The sequence below is a fragment of the Cebus imitator genome, unplaced genomic scaffold (genome assembly GCF_001604975.1).
Source record: "Cebus imitator isolate Cc_AM_T3 unplaced genomic scaffold, Cebus_imitator-1.0 Scaffold339, whole genome shotgun sequence".
Lineage (NCBI taxonomy): Eukaryota > Metazoa > Chordata > Mammalia > Primates > Cebidae > Cebus > Cebus imitator.
This window is the reverse complement of record NW_016107654.1, coordinates 955,632-970,536: the sequence shown is the minus strand read 5'-3', so window position 1 is coordinate 970,536 and position 14,905 is coordinate 955,632. Positions and strand designations below refer to the sequence as shown.

At 62.0% G+C, this 14,905-nt stretch overlaps 4 protein-coding genes across 4 annotated transcripts in view; 3 read left to right on the top strand and 1 right to left on the bottom strand.

Moving 5' to 3' along the window:
- C8G (complement C8 gamma chain) overlaps positions 1-14,905 on the top strand; it is a 618,926-nt gene that overhangs the window by 284,508 nt on the left and 319,513 nt on the right. The window lies entirely within an intron of this gene.
- On the top strand, positions 1,505-4,137 carry TUBB4B (tubulin beta 4B class IVb). Its single transcript, XM_017505499.1, has 4 exons — positions 1,505-1,888; positions 2,178-2,286; positions 2,368-2,478; positions 2,927-4,137. The coding sequence occupies exons 1-4, from the start codon at positions 1,832-1,834 to the stop codon at positions 3,985-3,987; spliced, it is 1,338 nt and encodes a 445-aa protein (XP_017360988.1). The 5' UTR covers positions 1,505-1,831; the 3' UTR covers positions 3,988-4,137.
- On the bottom strand, positions 3,676-7,694 carry FAM166A (family with sequence similarity 166 member A). Its single transcript, XM_037730303.1, has 7 exons — positions 7,590-7,694; positions 6,023-6,237; positions 5,684-5,946; positions 5,470-5,596; positions 5,048-5,142; positions 4,610-4,727; positions 3,676-4,220 (listed from the first exon to the last, which is right to left on the bottom strand). Exons 1-7 carry the CDS (start codon positions 7,643-7,645, stop codon positions 4,132-4,134), a joined length of 963 nt encoding a protein of 320 aa, XP_037586231.1. The 5' UTR covers positions 7,646-7,694; the 3' UTR covers positions 3,676-4,131.
- STPG3 (sperm-tail PG-rich repeat containing 3) lies at positions 11,270-13,796 on the top strand. Its single transcript, XM_037730308.1, has 7 exons — positions 11,270-11,348; positions 11,528-12,058; positions 12,241-12,398; positions 12,508-12,642; positions 12,757-12,845; positions 12,967-13,270; positions 13,427-13,796. Exons 2-7 carry the CDS (start codon positions 11,952-11,954, stop codon positions 13,558-13,560), a joined length of 927 nt encoding a protein of 308 aa, XP_037586236.1. The 5' UTR covers positions 11,270-11,348; positions 11,528-11,951; the 3' UTR covers positions 13,561-13,796.

Genomic DNA, 14,905 nt, shown 5'->3' with positions numbered 1-14,905 from the left:
AAAAAAAAAAAAAAAAAAAAAATTAGCTGGGCATGGTGGCGCATGCCTATAATCCCAGCTACTCAGGAGGCTGAGGCAGGAGAATTGCCTGAACCCAGGAGGCATAGGTTGCGGTGAGTCGAGATCGTGCCATTGCACTCCAGCCTGCGTAACATGAGTGAAACTCCGTCTCAAAAAATAAATAAATAAATAAAATAATTAGCCAGGCATGGTGGTGCACACCTATAGTCCCAGCTACTTGGGAGCTGAGGCAGGAGAATCGCTTGATTCTAGGAGGTAGAGGTTGTAGCGAGCCAAGACCACACGTTGCACTCCAGCCTGGGTGACAAGAGCAAAACTCCATCTCAAAAAAATAAAAGAAAAAAGCTACAAAAACACAGAAGGCACAGTAGCTCTTGCCGGTAATCCCAGCACTTTGGGAGGCCAAGGCGGTCGGATTACATGAGGTCAGCAGTTTGAGACCAGCCTGGCCAACGTGGTGAAAGCCCATCTCTACCAAAATTACAAAAATCAGAGGCATGGTGGTGGGTGCCTGTAGTCCCAGGTACTGGAGAGGCTGAGGCAGGAGAATCTTTTGAACTTGGGGGGCCGAGATCGTGCCCCAAAATAATAAGTAAAATAAAAATGCTAGAAAAACACAGCGCGTTTGTCTCCAAGCAAGCTGATTAATGGTGCGCCCACACGCGTTCATGTTCTTCGTAAGCCGTCTTCCTGCCCAAGTAGAAATCAAGCCTCGACCTGGGAAAAGCATCAACAGAAGGATCTGTCGGCCCCGGCGCGCCGACCGGCGGCTGGAAGACCCGCCCGGGAGCCCGGGAGGACGGGGCCCCGCCGAAGGGGAAGCTCGCGCACTCCCGGGGCAGAGGCTCCAAGGAGACGGGCGCGGGGCCAGCGCCGTCTCCACAACAGGGCAGGGCGCGCGGCTGCGGGGAGGCCTCGGCCCCGCGCGCCCCTCCCCGGCCCCGCGCCCCCGCCCTCGGCGGCCCCACGTGCTCCCCTCCCCCGACCGCGAGGGCAACGGGCGCGCGGGACGCCAGACCAGGAAGGCCCGCGACCTCCGCGGCTCTGCGGGGAGCTCCCCTCGGGGCCGCGGCCTCCGAGCCCGGGTGTCTTCGGCCTTGAAGGCGCCGCAGCTTCCTCGGCCTGGAGGCCCCGGGCTCGCTCCGCGCGGACCCCGCTCCCGAACCCGCCCGGCGCGCAGATGCCGTGTCCCGGGGCAAGGCCGGCGAGGGCGCGACACCGGACACTCGGCCGCCGCGGGCCTGCCCTTCCCGGCTCCCGAACCGCGTCCCCGGGCTCCGAGCCAGCGCTGCGCCCACCCCAAGCCGGCCCGCCCCGCGCAGCTGCCCGCAGGCCGACCGGAAGCCCGCGCCCGCGCCTGCGCCCCACCCCTCCGCCCGCCTCCCGCGGCACTGCGGCGGTTACCAGGACGCTGACCCCGCGCAGCCAATAGCGCCAGCCTGACAGCGTGCTCCCGGGAGCCAGCCAATGACAGGGCAAATCAATCATTTGAAACACCCAATGGACGGAGCGCTGCTGCGCCAGGTGGGGGGTTTGTGATAGGGCGATCGAAGGCTGCGGCCGACCAATAAAGACCCAACGGGGTTGAAAAGGCGGACCTTAGGCGGGCTGATTGACGGGAATGCGGCCAATGAAACGAGGGAGCTTTCCAGCCTCGTTCTCGCAGCCAAATCCGAGGCTGCCGGAGGCGGGCGCAGAGGGTATATAAGCATTGGCGAAGCGTCGGTTGTAGCAGTCTGCGCGCCTGCTTCTCCGCCTGTGTTTCTGTGTCTCTGCCCTCGTCCCCGCCGCCGCCGCCGCCGCCGCCATCATGAGGGAGATCGTGCACCTGCAGGCCGGGCAGTGCGGCAACCAAATCGGCGCCAAGGTGAGCTGCCGGGGCGCTGGGGCCGGCGCGGGTCGCCCGGGCGGGACGGCCGGGTAGCCGGGGAAGATGGCGGCAGCGGCGGGCGGGCGGCGCCCCCGCATTGCGGTCGCTGGGCCCTTGGCGCGGGGAGGCCGAAGCCCCCAGGAACCCGGCGGCTGGGGCGCGTGGGGCGGGGGAGGGGACGGGGAGGGCCGGGCTGCCGCGCCCGTCCGGGGCGGGGCTGCCTCCCTGCGCACCGGCCGCGGTGACTCAGCCCCGGCCCGCCCGGGCCCGCCCGCGTCCCTTGCAGTTCTGGGAGGTGATTAGCGATGAGCACGGCATCGACCCCACGGGCACCTACCACGGGGACAGCGACCTGCAGCTGGAGCGCATCAACGTGTACTACAACGAGGCCACCGGTGAGGCCCTGGCCCCTTCTCCGACCGCCCTCCCCGGTCCCCGCGGCCCCTGCCCTGGCTGACGCCCTCCTGTCCCCGCAGGCGGCAAGTACGTGCCCCGCGCAGTCCTCGTGGATCTGGAGCCCGGCACCATGGACTCCGTGCGCTCTGGGCCCTTCGGGCAGATCTTCCGGCCGGACAACTTCGTTTTCGGTGAGCCGCGGCTGGGGGCTGGGGCTGGGCGGTGGCTCAAAGGTCAAGGGGCGGCTGCAAGGGCACTGCCGTGGGAACTGCGCAGCCAGGGCCCCTGGACCCCTGGACCCCTCCTCCCCTGAGCCGCTCAATCCCCTCTTCTAAATCGGCTTTGGGAGCAAGGTCCAGCTGTCTGCCGAGGCGAGGAGCCGCCGCACACGTAATCTCCGTGCAGGGAGCTGAGCTGGGGGCAGTGTCGGCTGGTCTGTCCTTGGGAATTGGCAGGGCCCCTGACTTCATTTTGACCCGGCAGGCTCTCGATCTTTCGCTTTGAGGGTCCCTTTGCGCTACGTGCAGGGTGGATTCTGCGGTCAGCGCACACCACGTGCTTGGCTTTTTTCCCCATGGTGTTTGTGACCAGTAGTGCCATCTACCTGGCTAACAAATGACGAACTGTGTTCTCTCACAGGTCAGAGTGGTGCTGGGAACAACTGGGCCAAGGGGCACTACACAGAAGGCGCAGAGCTTGTGGACTCGGTGCTGGACGTTGTGAGGAAGGAGGCTGAGAGCTGTGACTGCCTGCAGGGTTTCCAGCTGACCCACTCCTTGGGTGGGGGGACTGGGTCTGGGATGGGTACTCTCCTTATCAGCAAGATCCGGGAGGAGTACCCAGACAGGATCATGAACACGTTCAGTGTGGTGCCCTCCCCCAAGGTGTCAGACACGGTGGTGGAGCCCTACAATGCCACTCTCTCAGTCCACCAGCTTGTAGAGAACACCGATGAGACGTACTGCATCGATAATGAAGCTCTCTACGACATCTGCTTCAGAACCCTCAAGCTGACGACGCCTACCTACGGGGACCTGAACCACCTGGTGTCTGCCACCATGAGTGGGGTCACCACCTGCCTGCGCTTCCCAGGCCAGCTCAATGCTGACCTGCGCAAGCTGGCTGTGAACATGGTCCCATTCCCCCGCCTGCACTTCTTCATGCCTGGTTTCGCCCCACTGACCAGCAGGGGCAGTCAGCAGTACCGCGCCCTGACAGTGCCCGAGCTCACCCAGCAGATGTTTGATGCCAAGAACATGATGGCGGCCTGCGACCCCCGCCATGGCCGCTACCTGACGGTGGCCGCCGTGTTCAGGGGCCGCATGTCCATGAAGGAGGTGGACGAGCAAATGCTTAATGTCCAAAATAAGAACAGCAGCTACTTTGTCGAGTGGATCCCCAACAACGTGAAAACGGCTGTCTGTGACATCCCACCCCGGGGGCTAAAAATGTCCGCCACCTTCATTGGCAACAGCACGGCCATCCAGGAGCTGTTCAAGCGCATCTCGGAGCAGTTCACTGCCATGTTCCGGCGCAAGGCCTTCCTGCACTGGTACACGGGCGAGGGCATGGACGAGATGGAGTTCACCGAGGCCGAGAGCAACATGAACGACCTGGTGTCCGAGTACCAGCAGTACCAGGACGCCACGGCCGAGGAGGAGGGCGAGTTCGAGGAGGAGGCCGAGGAGGAGGTGGCCTAGAGCCTCCAGTCACCGGGAAAGCAGGGAAGCAGTGTGAACTCTTTATTCACTCCCAGCCTGTCCTCTGGCCTGTCCCGCTGTGTGTGCACCTGCTGTTTTCCCTTCCATATTCCATGCTGTACAGACACCACCATTAAAGCTTTTTCATAGCGTGTGGTCTCGCCGCGCCTGTTCCTTCCAGTAGGCCTTCCGGGTGCTGTTGCCGAACGTCAGCGCGTAGTTGTCCTGCATGGCTGCGGGGACCGAGGCTGCTGCTGAGCTGGGCTTTTCACACACAGGGACAAGCATGGGCTGGATACCGGGCTTCAGAGGAGTTCGGGGCTGCCCCAGGCATCTGCTTCCTGAAGCAAGCCTGGCCCGTCCTGGGTACCAAACCTTAGGGGGCCAGGTGGCCTGAGTCTGGGGTGTTAATAGGAGAGCCCAGTGACCCCCATCCAAAAGGGGCAGGGAGAATGGCCAACAGTCCTACCCCAAGGTGGAACCTGGGGACTGGTCAGACAGGTGGTTCTGAACCAGCAGTGAAGGGTGGACAGCTGGAGCCCCAGCCACCCCTCCCCACAGTGGCCGGCGTGTGTCCGTGTGACCCTGTCCTAAGAAGCTGGGCATGGAGTCCCCTACTCACAGGGGATGAACCCCATGTAGAAGGGGATCAGGCCTTGGTTGCTGTAGATGTGGTGGTTGGGCCAGTGTGTTTCCGGCAGCTTCTCGCCCAGGTCGCAGTGGGGGTTTCTGAATAGGAACTGGGAGACAGGCAGGTGCTGAGGAGCTGCCTCCCTCAAGGGCAACCAGACAGCACAATGTCCATGGGGGCCTGACGGGGGTGGGGGGACGGCACTCTCCGCGGGAAAGCCGCTCAATGTCCCAGCCTCCTGCATCCCCACCCCAGGATCCAAGACGCAGGAGAGGGGGTTGGGGCGCTCCCTCTGGGCACAGGAGACAGCCAGGCAGGTTCCCCTCACCAGGCTTCTCAGGGAGCCTGGCCTTCAAGGCCCCTCCAGGGGAGCTGCCAGACTGGAGGAAGTTGTGAGCTGGGAGCAGGCCCGGGACGGCGCTCTCCTACCTGGCTCTTGTCAAACTCGTCCATGGCCTGTGTGACACCGTCTCGGTAATTGACCCCCATTACCCAGGAGAACCGGGGAATGAAGCCAGTATAGCCTAGGGTGGGCAGAAGTGCAGGTCCTACCCAGGCCCTTTGACCTTCCCCCAGCCATACCCACCTGACCCAGAATGCGTCAGGGAAGCCAGGTAAGGCTCTCTTTTCTTCCCTGGATGTTGGCGACTGCCTGCTGTGGCCAAAAGGGAAGAGGCAGGCAGGACAAAGCTGGACTCCTGGAAGCAGCAGGAGGCAGCGGAGGTTCCCCCAGCCTGCTAACCCGCTCCAGAGCAGGAAAAGCAGCCCTTGCGGCAGCCTTTTCGGGGGCCCTCACGCCCCTGGAGCCTTGCGGGGAGGGACGTCCTCGTCCAGCCCAGCCCTGCGCCCACCTGAGATGGCCTTCCGTTGGATTAGGTTGGGGTGGTCCAGCTGTGGCAGGCGCTGGAACTTACACACATCTAGTGTCTCCTGCTGGTGAGTGTGGGGGGGGTACTCATCCCTCCGGCAGTGGTACAGCTGCAGTACGGAGGACAGAGGTCGTCCTGCAGCTGCCACCCACAGCCGAGCCGGAATGGGCTGGGCACAGACTGGTGCATCCCGTACCTGCTGGTGCCTGGGGGCCTCACAGACAGGGGCGGCGTTCCTCCAGGCCTCTTCCTCCAAGGCCAGCCACAGGCCTGGGTGTCCCGAGCCTCTGGAGTCCCCCTTCCTGCCTGGTGGGCACAGGGGGTGGGGGGGGCAAGGCATGACACCGGCAGGCAGCAGCAGGTGTCTGGATATGTTCTCTACCCCTGGCGGCTCTGGGGCGTCCACATCCAGGGGTGGCAGCTGGCCCCGGATCTCGAAGTTCTTGTAGGGCTTCAGACCTGTACGAACAGAGCAGCCTGTGAGTGCCAGGACGGGCGGGCACGGGCAGGCGTGGGGCCGGGGATGGCAGCTCACTGGTGTAGTGGGGAACGTAGGGCTCAGTCAGGTCTCGGCAGGGAACCCGGGGGGGCCTGGACTGGCTGAAGTCCTCAATGAACTTAGGCTTGGACATGGGGGACAGCACAGAACAGGGGCTCTTCTGCACGCTGGGGTCTGTGAGCAGCTGGCCCGTGGTGCGCCCGTAGGTGTTCCCCACCTGGAAGCGCAGCTGCGGGTAGAAGCCGGCATAGCTGTGAGGGGAGAGAGGAGGCGGGGCGGGGCTCACGGGCAGCCCAGTGCTGCGCAGGGCCTGTCAAGCCAGGCGGGGGTCCAGTCTGCCCGCCACTGCGCAGCGGCCTGGCCCTCCGCAGGTCCCCTGCCCTCTGCTCACCTGCAAATGGGACTGCAGAGGCACTCGCCTTCTGGGGCTCTCGTAGGCTGAACGGGCAGCACGCAGCAGGTGCTGAGGATGTGTCAGCACACAGCCGATGGCTGCCGGCCTTGTACAGGCTACGAGAGCCTTCCAACCCCTCCCGACCCTCACCCCAATGGCCAACGAGTCAGGGGTTCTCTGCCCTGGCAAAGCAAGTTCAGGCACAGGACGTGGGCCAGGGCCTAGGCAAGGGGCGGCCCCTTGGACATAGGCTGGGCCTGCCAGGAGTGTGTGCGGTGGGCTTGGCCTGCCCCCTGCCACCCCAGGAGGCCAGTGGCGTCTTGCAAGAACCGGGCCTGGGGCTGGGCTTTTTGGGGCCTTCATTCGGCCTGTGGGGCGTGTCGCAGGTGGTGTGGGCGGTTCAGCGCCTCAGGGGCTGCGTGATCACTGAAGGAGCGAGAACGGCCTTTGTTTCAAAAATTGCCAACGGGCCCAGAGTGGTGGCTCACACCTGTAATCCCAACACTTTGGGAGACCTAGGCGGGCTGATCATGTGAGGTTGGGAGTTCAAGACCAGCCTGGCCAACATGGTGAAACCCCGTCTCTACTAAAAATACAAAATTAGGGCCGGGCGCGGTGGCTCACGCCTGTAATCCTAGCACTTTGGGAGGCCGAGGCGGGTGGATCACGAGATCAAGAGATCGAGACCATCCTGGTCAACATGGTGAAACCCCGTCTCTACTAAAAACACAAAACATTAGCTGGGCATGGTGGTGTGTGCCTGTAATCCCAGCTACTCGGGAGGCTGAGGCCGGAGAATTGCCTGAACCCAGGAGTTGGAGGTTGCGGTGAGCCGAGATCGCGCCACTGCACTCCAGCCTGGGCAACAAGAGCAAAACTCCGTCTCAAAAAAAAAAAAAAGTTTATTTATACATAAATAGAAATTAAAGTGTGGAGTTCTCTATGGAGTGGGCGGCAGGCACTTCCTAGCCAGCCTGTGCCTGCTGGTCGGCTGCCCCGGTTTCTGCTCCGCAGGCGTGTGGCCCCTGGCGTGGTGTCTGCAGTGGTGCAGCAGCAGGGAGGGTGAGGGCTGGGCCTCTGACAGCCCCGTCCCCGAGCGTCCCCTGTCCCAGGCCAGCTCTGGCCCCTCGCCGCTGGCCTCCATGCCTCAGGCCCAGCCCTGCTCCCCTCCTGCAGCCCTGGCTCAGCCCCCCGAGCTCCCGGTCTTACCCAGGGATATAGTGCGGCTCTGGCGTGAAGAGGCTGTGTTTCTGAGTAGCTGTCATTTTGCTTCCACTCTGGCCTTGCTGACTCCTGTCCTTCCCGGTGTCCAGTCCCCTTCTCTGAGGGGAGTCCCGTTGCCGGGCAACCATTGTGAGGGGCCAGCATTGTGGGCGCCTCCCGGGCCAGGCCACCTCGCTAACCCCGTGAGCGCCCCCATTGCACAGGTGACTCACAGAGGCCGAGACGTGTGCCAGGCTGGAGAGGGGTCACGGTGAGGCAGGGGGCCTGTGGGGAAGTCCCATTAACTTCAGGGCTGAGAAAACAGGACTGACCCTCCAGGAAGGGCCTGGGCTCTTGGGGTGGGCCCCCAGGAGGCCAGCAGCCCCTGCCTCCAGGTGAGGCGACGGGAGCCCCCAGGACCCTCCTCTGACAGGACTCCCTTGCGGCTGCAGAGCCTCGGAGCCTTCGCTGGGGTCGGGGGCTGCCTGGCCTGCAGGGCTGAGCGGACTCTTCCTCCCGTGGGCCCTTCACGCAGGGCAGGGCATTGTGCTTACGTTTTAAACAAATCCTGAATTTTATTCTTTTCTACAGGAAGGAGTTCCTAACCATAAAAATGAAGGAAGGTGGCCGGGTGCGGGGCTCACACCTGTGATCCCAGCACTTTGGGAGGCCGAGGCCGGCGGATCACCTGAGGTCAGGAGTTCGAGACCAGCCGGATCAACATTGTGAAACCCTGTCTCTACTAAAAATACAAAAATTAGCCGGGTTTGGTGGCAGGAGCCTGTAGTCGTAGCCGAAGCTACTCGGGAGGCTGAGGCAGAAGAATCGCTTGAACCTGGGAGGCTGAGGTTGCAGTGAGCTGAGGTCACACCACTGCACTCCAGCCTGGGTGAAAGGAGACTCTGTCTCAAAAAATAAAAAAGAAGGGAGGGAAGGCTGGGCACTGTCGCTCATGCCCATAGTCCAGGCACTTTGGGAGGCTGAGGCGGGACGAGGTGGGTGGATTGCTTGAGCCCAGGAGTTTGAGCCAAGTGAGCAACACAGGGAAACCGTGCGTCTACAGAAAAGAAAGAAAAATTAGCCAGGTGTGGTGAGCGTGCCAGGTACTCGGGAGGATGAGATGGGAGGAGGGCCTGAGCCCAGGAGGTGGAGGAGCAGTGGGCTGACATTGCACCACCGCACTCCAGCCTGGGCGACAGAACCAGACCACGTCTCAGCAAAGGAAAAAAAAAAAACTAAACTAAAAGGCAAACTAAAGACTGGAAAAAGTTTGCCACAGGTGTTATGAACAGATGTGAGATCAGCATGAGAAGCTCTCACACAGCAGCTCAGGTCATCTTAGCGCTTCCGGAGACTGAGGCAGGTGGGCATTTGAGACTGAGGTCAGGACTTTTGAGACCAGCCTGGCCAACATGGCAAACTCCCGTCTCCACTAAAAACACAAAAATTAGCTGAGTGTGGTGTTGGGAACCTGTAATCCCAGCTACTGGGGAGGCTGAGGCAGGAGCATCGCTTGAACGTAGGAGGCGGAGGTTGCAGTGAGCTGAGATCATGCCATTGCACTCCAGTCTGGAAAAAAAAAAAAACTCTCACAAAACGTAGACATAAACAAACCTCCATGGAAAACGCAGAGCCTTTTAAGAAGACCACAGAGTCTGTAAGTATACGGGCATCAAGTCAGACCATAATCACATAAAACTGATGATGAGGCCGGGCGCGGTGGCTCAAGCCTGTAATCCCAACACTTTGGGAGGCCGAGGCGGGTGGATCACGAGGTCAAGAGATCGAGACCATCCTGGTCAACAGGGTGAAACCCCGCCTTTACTAAAAATACAAAAAATTAGCTGGGCATGGTGGCGCGTGCCTGTAATCCCAGCTACTCAGGAGGCTGAGGCAGGAGAATTGCCTGAACCCAGGAGGCGGAGGTTGCGGTGAGCCGAGATCGTGCCATTGCACACCAGCCTGGGTAACAAGAGCGAAACTCCATCTCAAAAAAAAAACAAAAAAAAAACAAAAAAAAAACTGATGATGAAGAGGGAGACCCAGGCATCTCAGATCAACTTCCCCTTTTCATTCCTAAGACTGTAAACCAAAGCCCTTTCCATATGTAACTCCTAAGACTGTAAACAGAAACTCTTTTCACATGTTAAGCTACAAACCTAAGATTCTTCCGCGTGTAACATCTAAAGTATAAGCCTATACAAAGAAAGAACCTTCCTCTTTTAGTTGAGCTTGGCTATTAGGCAAATATGCCACCTTGCTTGCGGCCGAATAAACTCCTTCCTCCTGTATTCGGTGTCGGAGAGATCCATCTCCCGCGGCTACAACGTGATTACATTTTTGGAGGCTCACTGCTGACAGGATCACGGTGAGAAAAGCCTCTAATTTAAGTGACGCCTCCTGGAAAGCAATTTGGTACATATCAAGTTCACACTCAGACTGTGGCTTCCACTCCCAAGAAGCTTTCTGGCACTCTGGTGGACACGGTTTTCCTCCACTGTTCCTGGCTGGCAACTCCCACAGCCCTTGGTATGGACATTTGTTAGAATGTTGGGTGTGGCTTGGCGCGGTGGCTCACGCCTGTAATCCTAGCACTTTGGGAGGCTGAGGTGGGTGGATCACCTGAGGTCAGGAGTTCAAGACCAGCCAGGCCATCATGGTGAAATCCCATCTTAAAAAAAAAAAGAAAAAAAAAAAGAATGTTGGGTGTGTGCGGCCTGGGTGGCAGGGGAAGAGGGACCCTGACCTCCTACCCTCCTTTTGTCTGCCTGATTGTGGGTCTTCAGACTCTCCCAAGAGAGGTCCCACCCTATGCCCTGGGGGCAGGAATGCTGAGAAATCCCCAGGACTGGGCAGAGGGTCTTCAAGAGGTTCCCAGGGGGTGGAAGCCAGGGAGGGCACGGAAGCTCCGCCCCCTCCCACACCTCTCTCCACGGGTCTCTTCCTTGGTATCCCCTGCAATCAACCAGTAACCCTCAGCGAGCGTTTCCGAGTTCTGAGTGGCTCCAGCAAATTAAACCCAAAGAGGGTGTCATGGGAACCCCAGCTTGAAGCTGGTTGCTCAGGGGTTCCCAAGGCCCAGGCTTGCCACCGTGTGTCTGGCCGTCTTGGGATGGAGCCCTCACCCTGTGGAATCTGACACCGTCTCCAGGTAAATGGTGATGGAGGTGAATTAGAGGACCCCCAGCTGGGAGTGTGGGGAACCCTCCCTCTGCCATGGCTGTGGTGGTGTGGGTGCAGACGAACACCTGGAGTGTGTTTCCCCCACGGGAGGAAAGGACTGACATCCAGCCCTGTCAATCGTGCCCACGACAATGTTTATTCCAGGAGGAGCTGGAGGGGCCTCTCTGTCCAATGGCAAGGGCTTCATTAGCAAAGCAGGCTGCATTCTGCGGCAGCCAGGCAACTCTGAACCCGGCCCAAGTTGGGCCCAGAGCACAGGGCGTGAGCCCCCGCCCAGATAAAACCTGGTTTCCTCAGGCACATGTCCGTCTGTCTGCCCGGCAGGCCCTGTGCTGAAGGCCGGGCATCAGGGACGGTGGAGGAGGGCTGGGAGCTGGGCCTGCAGATAAGGCGGTTCACAGGCCCTGCCCTGGTGGATTCTGGGCCAAGGTCAGGGCTGGGACCGGCCAGCGGTCAGCTCCAGAGGCCACACAGCGGGGAGCCCTGGCGCCCAGCTGGGCTCCTGCTCACAAAGGCTGGCTGTTCCTTTGCAGCTCGGGCAGCGAGGCCATCTGTGACACCTTCTGGCCTCTGTGCCCCCAGGTGAGAGGCAGGCCCTCACACTCCAGCCCTGCCTGTGGCTCCAGGGCCCTGCCTTCCTCTGGAGTAAGACCATCTGATGTGGCTTTGCTTTTCCCCCAAGTGGAAATCCCGGTGGGATGGTGGCTCTTCCTCCTCCTCCGGGGATCCTTCCTGGACCCCTCCCTCCCTCCCACCCCCAGGGAACCCTGGCTGGCCTGACACAGAGGGGACTCCGCAGGACTTGGCAGATGCTCATAGGTCCTGCTCCCCACCCCACCCTCTGCCGAGGCCTCGGTCCTCCCAGAAGCCCCTCGAGAGTGGACCCAGCCTTCCAGGACACCAAAGGGTGCAGGAGAGGAGAAGGAGTTGGAAAAGTTAGCAAGGACCAGATATGGAGCAGGGAGGGCTGGGCCAAGAGTCACCTGGGCCGGCTGCAGATCCTGGCCCAGGCGGAACCAGTGATCATCTAGCTGGTGGGGGAGGGGCCCATGGGGTGGGGACCCTGGGGCAGCCCCTCTAGGGACTGACAATGAGTCTTTCCCAGGAACCCCGGCAACAGAGGGGCCTACCAGTGAGGTCACAGAGCCCCGTGATGCCCTCAGGGAAGACAGCCAGGAGGCTCTGATGAATTTTGACCAGAAAGCTGTGAAATTCCTGGCAAATTTTTACATCAACGGAGGCAAACACTGGACCCATGGGCCCCTGGGGCCGATGCTGCCAGAGCCCATCCAGTAACTTGGAGGCGGGGAGGGAGTAAGCCTGCTGGGAGTGGCAGAAATCTGAGGGACAGTGTGGAGGGGGGTGCAGGCTGAGGGGCAGGGGGGCTGGGAGTGACAGGGGGCCGAGGGACAGCGTGAGGGCCGGGCTGTGGGGCCAGGGGCTGAAGGACAGTGGCTGGGGGTCTGTGGTGCAGGCCCAAGCCATCGGTGCTATTGTTGGGCCTGGAGTCAGCGCTGGCCTGGAATGAGACGTGGCCCCCAAGGATGAAGAAGTGCCCAGCTGGCCTCAGGTTACAGATGGGTGCCCCTAAGAAGTCCCTGCCCATCTGCACTCAGACCCTGAGGGAGCTGCGTGAGTGAGGGTCCTGGCCGCCCCACCCCGCCCCAGGCTGGCCTTTGGGGGGCTGTGGGAGGGGCCTACCGGAACCATCCCAGGCCCAGAGCTTGCCTTCCGCGGCCAGTGCTGGAGCAACGCCCCCCGATCAGGACTGACCTGGACGTCCCCAGCCCTGCCAGGTACCAGCTGCCAAGCCCGTCTGTGCGAGAGTCCTCCCCACACCCCCACCACAGCATTGGCCGAAAATACCAGGGCCGAGGTGTGTGTCCCCTCCCTGGGGCCCAACCACTGGGCCTGTCCCCATCCTGGGAATGGGGGCCTCAGCCTCTGCACTGGAACCCCCATGGCCTGAGGCCCTTCCACCCCACTACAGAGGGCGGTGGGCGCAGGGCATGGCAGACGGTGTGGTTCCAGAGTGAAAGCCCCTTCACACAGAAGGCCGACTTCAATCAAGAGCAAAAGGTGGGGGCTGGGCAGGGAGTCCAGGCAGGCAGGGGCTGGGGCTTCCTTCGGGACCAAAGCGGGCTGCTGAGGGTCTGGGGAGCTCCCTGCCCTGCAGCAATGGTCTTCTGCTGCCTCACAGTGGCCCTCGCCAGCCGACTACCAGCCGCTCAGCCGGCCTGCTTTCCCCGCCTTCAGCTTCAGGGGCTGCCGCCCTGCCACCAAGACACCTGAAGGCCACACCCGCCCCGGGCTGCCTCAGGCCAGGGGGTTGGGTCTCCGGGCGCAGCCCCAGTGCCTGCTCCAGGCCTCTTTGCAGGCACCTGGCAAGAGGCACCCTGGCCCCAACACCTACAACACTCTTCCTGGGAGCCGCCTGCGGAGCCCACGCCCGCCGGCCTTCTCCATGAGCCGCTCCCCGGTGTTCCCCGCCTGGCTCAGTGGCTGTGAGGAGGCCTGGAGAGGGGAGGGCGAGGGCTGGGCCATGGGTGAGCGTGGTGGGGCCGGGGCGGAGGCTGGGAGCCAGGTGTGAGTGGGGGCTGCCACCGGGGGGGGGGCTCCGAGCCTTCTCTCTCTTTCTCCCTCTCTGTTTCTCTCACCAGCCCAAACCCCCGGCCCGGCTGCCTACCACATGGAGGACTGCTACAACTCTCGCTTCCCCTCAGCACCTGGCGTGGTCATCCAGGGTGTGCGCAGACCCAAGCGACACGACACCGGCCCCTTCTGCACGCTCTAGAGCCCGCTGGGCAGAGCCAGCTTGGCCCGGCCAACGAGCGGAACCCTGGCCTCTCCTGCGGCTTTCCCAGGCCTCCCCGGGGACCTCGGCGTCCCAGCCTGGCCTCTGACCCTCTGGGCACCCCTGGTGCACCCTGCTGGCTGGCCAACCCTTCTATGGACTGTGGACAAGGTCAGCCTAGCCTGGAGCCCCCATCTGCCCACGCCCCGCTATACAGAGATGCTGTGGGTTCTCCCATGCTCCGCAGTGTGCAGCTGTCTGTCCTTCGCCCGGGGGCGGTCCTGGAGATGTGACGGCCGCTGGGTCATTTCCAGCTTTCCCTGTTGAGGAGTCCCCCCTCGGCTGCCCTGAAGGGTGTTCTCTAGATGGCAGCGTGCCACTGACTCTGAGCTCTAGCCTGGAGTGAGACGGGAGGCTCTGTGGGATACCCCTACCCAGCTGTGCCATTCAGGCGCCTGGCCCAGCTGCTGTCCACCTGAGGGTCAGCCGCTTGCTGAGCCAGGGAACTGACTTGGTTTGGAAGGAAGCACCAAATGCCCTGCGCCACCAGCACATGGGGTCGCCGACCTGCCCTCAGGAGGGGCCCAGCCCCACTTCCCCTAGGCCTTCAGCTGGGATGAGTCACCTGCAGAAACTGTGGCCCAGGGCCCTGTAGGCTGAGCCACAGCCGCAGACTCTGGGGCCTTTACCTGCTGGGCCCCCTGCCTGTAGCTTTGCCGGGGCCTGCCCTCGTACCCGGGGTTGGGCCCAGGTAGGGCCCCCAGGCTGCCACCGTGCAGTGCAGGCGGCTTACCTGCAGCACGTGTCGCCCCTGTGACTGCACCTGTAGCTCCCGGACCCGGGCCCAGACCAAGCCCAGAGCCCAACCCCTTCAAAAAGGCTCCAGGCAGCTGCTCCTGTGGCGGCAGCTCCATCCCCTTTCGCACGGAGGACTCCAACCTAGGATGTGTGTGTGCGGTGCCCCTTGTCCTCCTCTGCCACCGAACCAGCCAGGGATCTAACGAAGGCCCTGGGCCGATCAACTTGGCCAGCGCCAACAGAGCTGTGGTTGCCTGGCCCTGGCAACAGGAACTCTGCTTCCGGCTGGGGCACCCCGGGCACCACCGGGCACCCGAGACCCAAAACCCAAAGCTGGAAGCGGGAGCGGCAGGAAGGATGGAGCGATCTCCTCCAGCTGGGCTGAGGAGGGAGGGCTTCCTGGAGGAGGTGGTGGAAGAGGGAGGCTTCAAGGAAGGGCAAGAATTTGCTGGGCAGCAGGCAAGGAATTTCCAGAGAAAACCTCAGCAGCGCAGCCCGAAAGGAGAGAGGGTGTGGGAGGGCGGCGGGGAGCCCCGGGGAGGGAGGG

Bases quoted from the DNA above. Each gene is read 5' to 3' on its own strand.
- TUBB4B (XM_017505499.1), top strand. From the start codon at position 1,832: ATGAGGGAGATCGTGCACCTGCAGGCCGGGCAGTGCGGCAACCAAATC. The intron at 1,889-2,177 runs GTGAGCTGCCGG...CGTCCCTTGCAG, and splicing joins GCAACCAAATCGGCGCCAAG to TTCTGGGAGGTGATTAGCGA. The intron at 2,479-2,926 runs GTGAGCCGCGGC...GTTCTCTCACAG, and splicing joins GCCGGACAACTTCGTTTTCG to GTCAGAGTGGTGCTGGGAAC.
- FAM166A (XM_037730303.1), bottom strand. From the start codon at position 7,645: ATGACAGCTACTCAGAAACACAGCCTCTTCACGCCAGAGCCGCACTAT. The intron at 5,143-5,469 runs GTGGGCGCAGGG...TGCCCACCCTAG, and splicing joins CCAACGGAAGGCCATCTCAG to GCTATACTGGCTTCATTCCC. The intron at 4,728-5,047 runs GTAGGAGAGCGC...CCTGTCTCCCAG, and splicing joins ACGAGTTTGACAAGAGCCAG to TTCCTATTCAGAAACCCCCA.
- STPG3 (XM_037730308.1), top strand. From the start codon at position 11,952: ATGAATTTTGACCAGAAAGCTGTGAAATTCCTGGCAAATTTTTACATC. The intron at 12,399-12,507 runs GTGAGTGAGGGT...TTCCGCGGCCAG, and splicing joins TCAGACCCTGAGGGAGCTGC to TGCTGGAGCAACGCCCCCCG. The intron at 12,846-12,966 runs GTGGGGGCTGGG...GCTGCCTCACAG, and splicing joins ACTTCAATCAAGAGCAAAAG to TGGCCCTCGCCAGCCGACTA.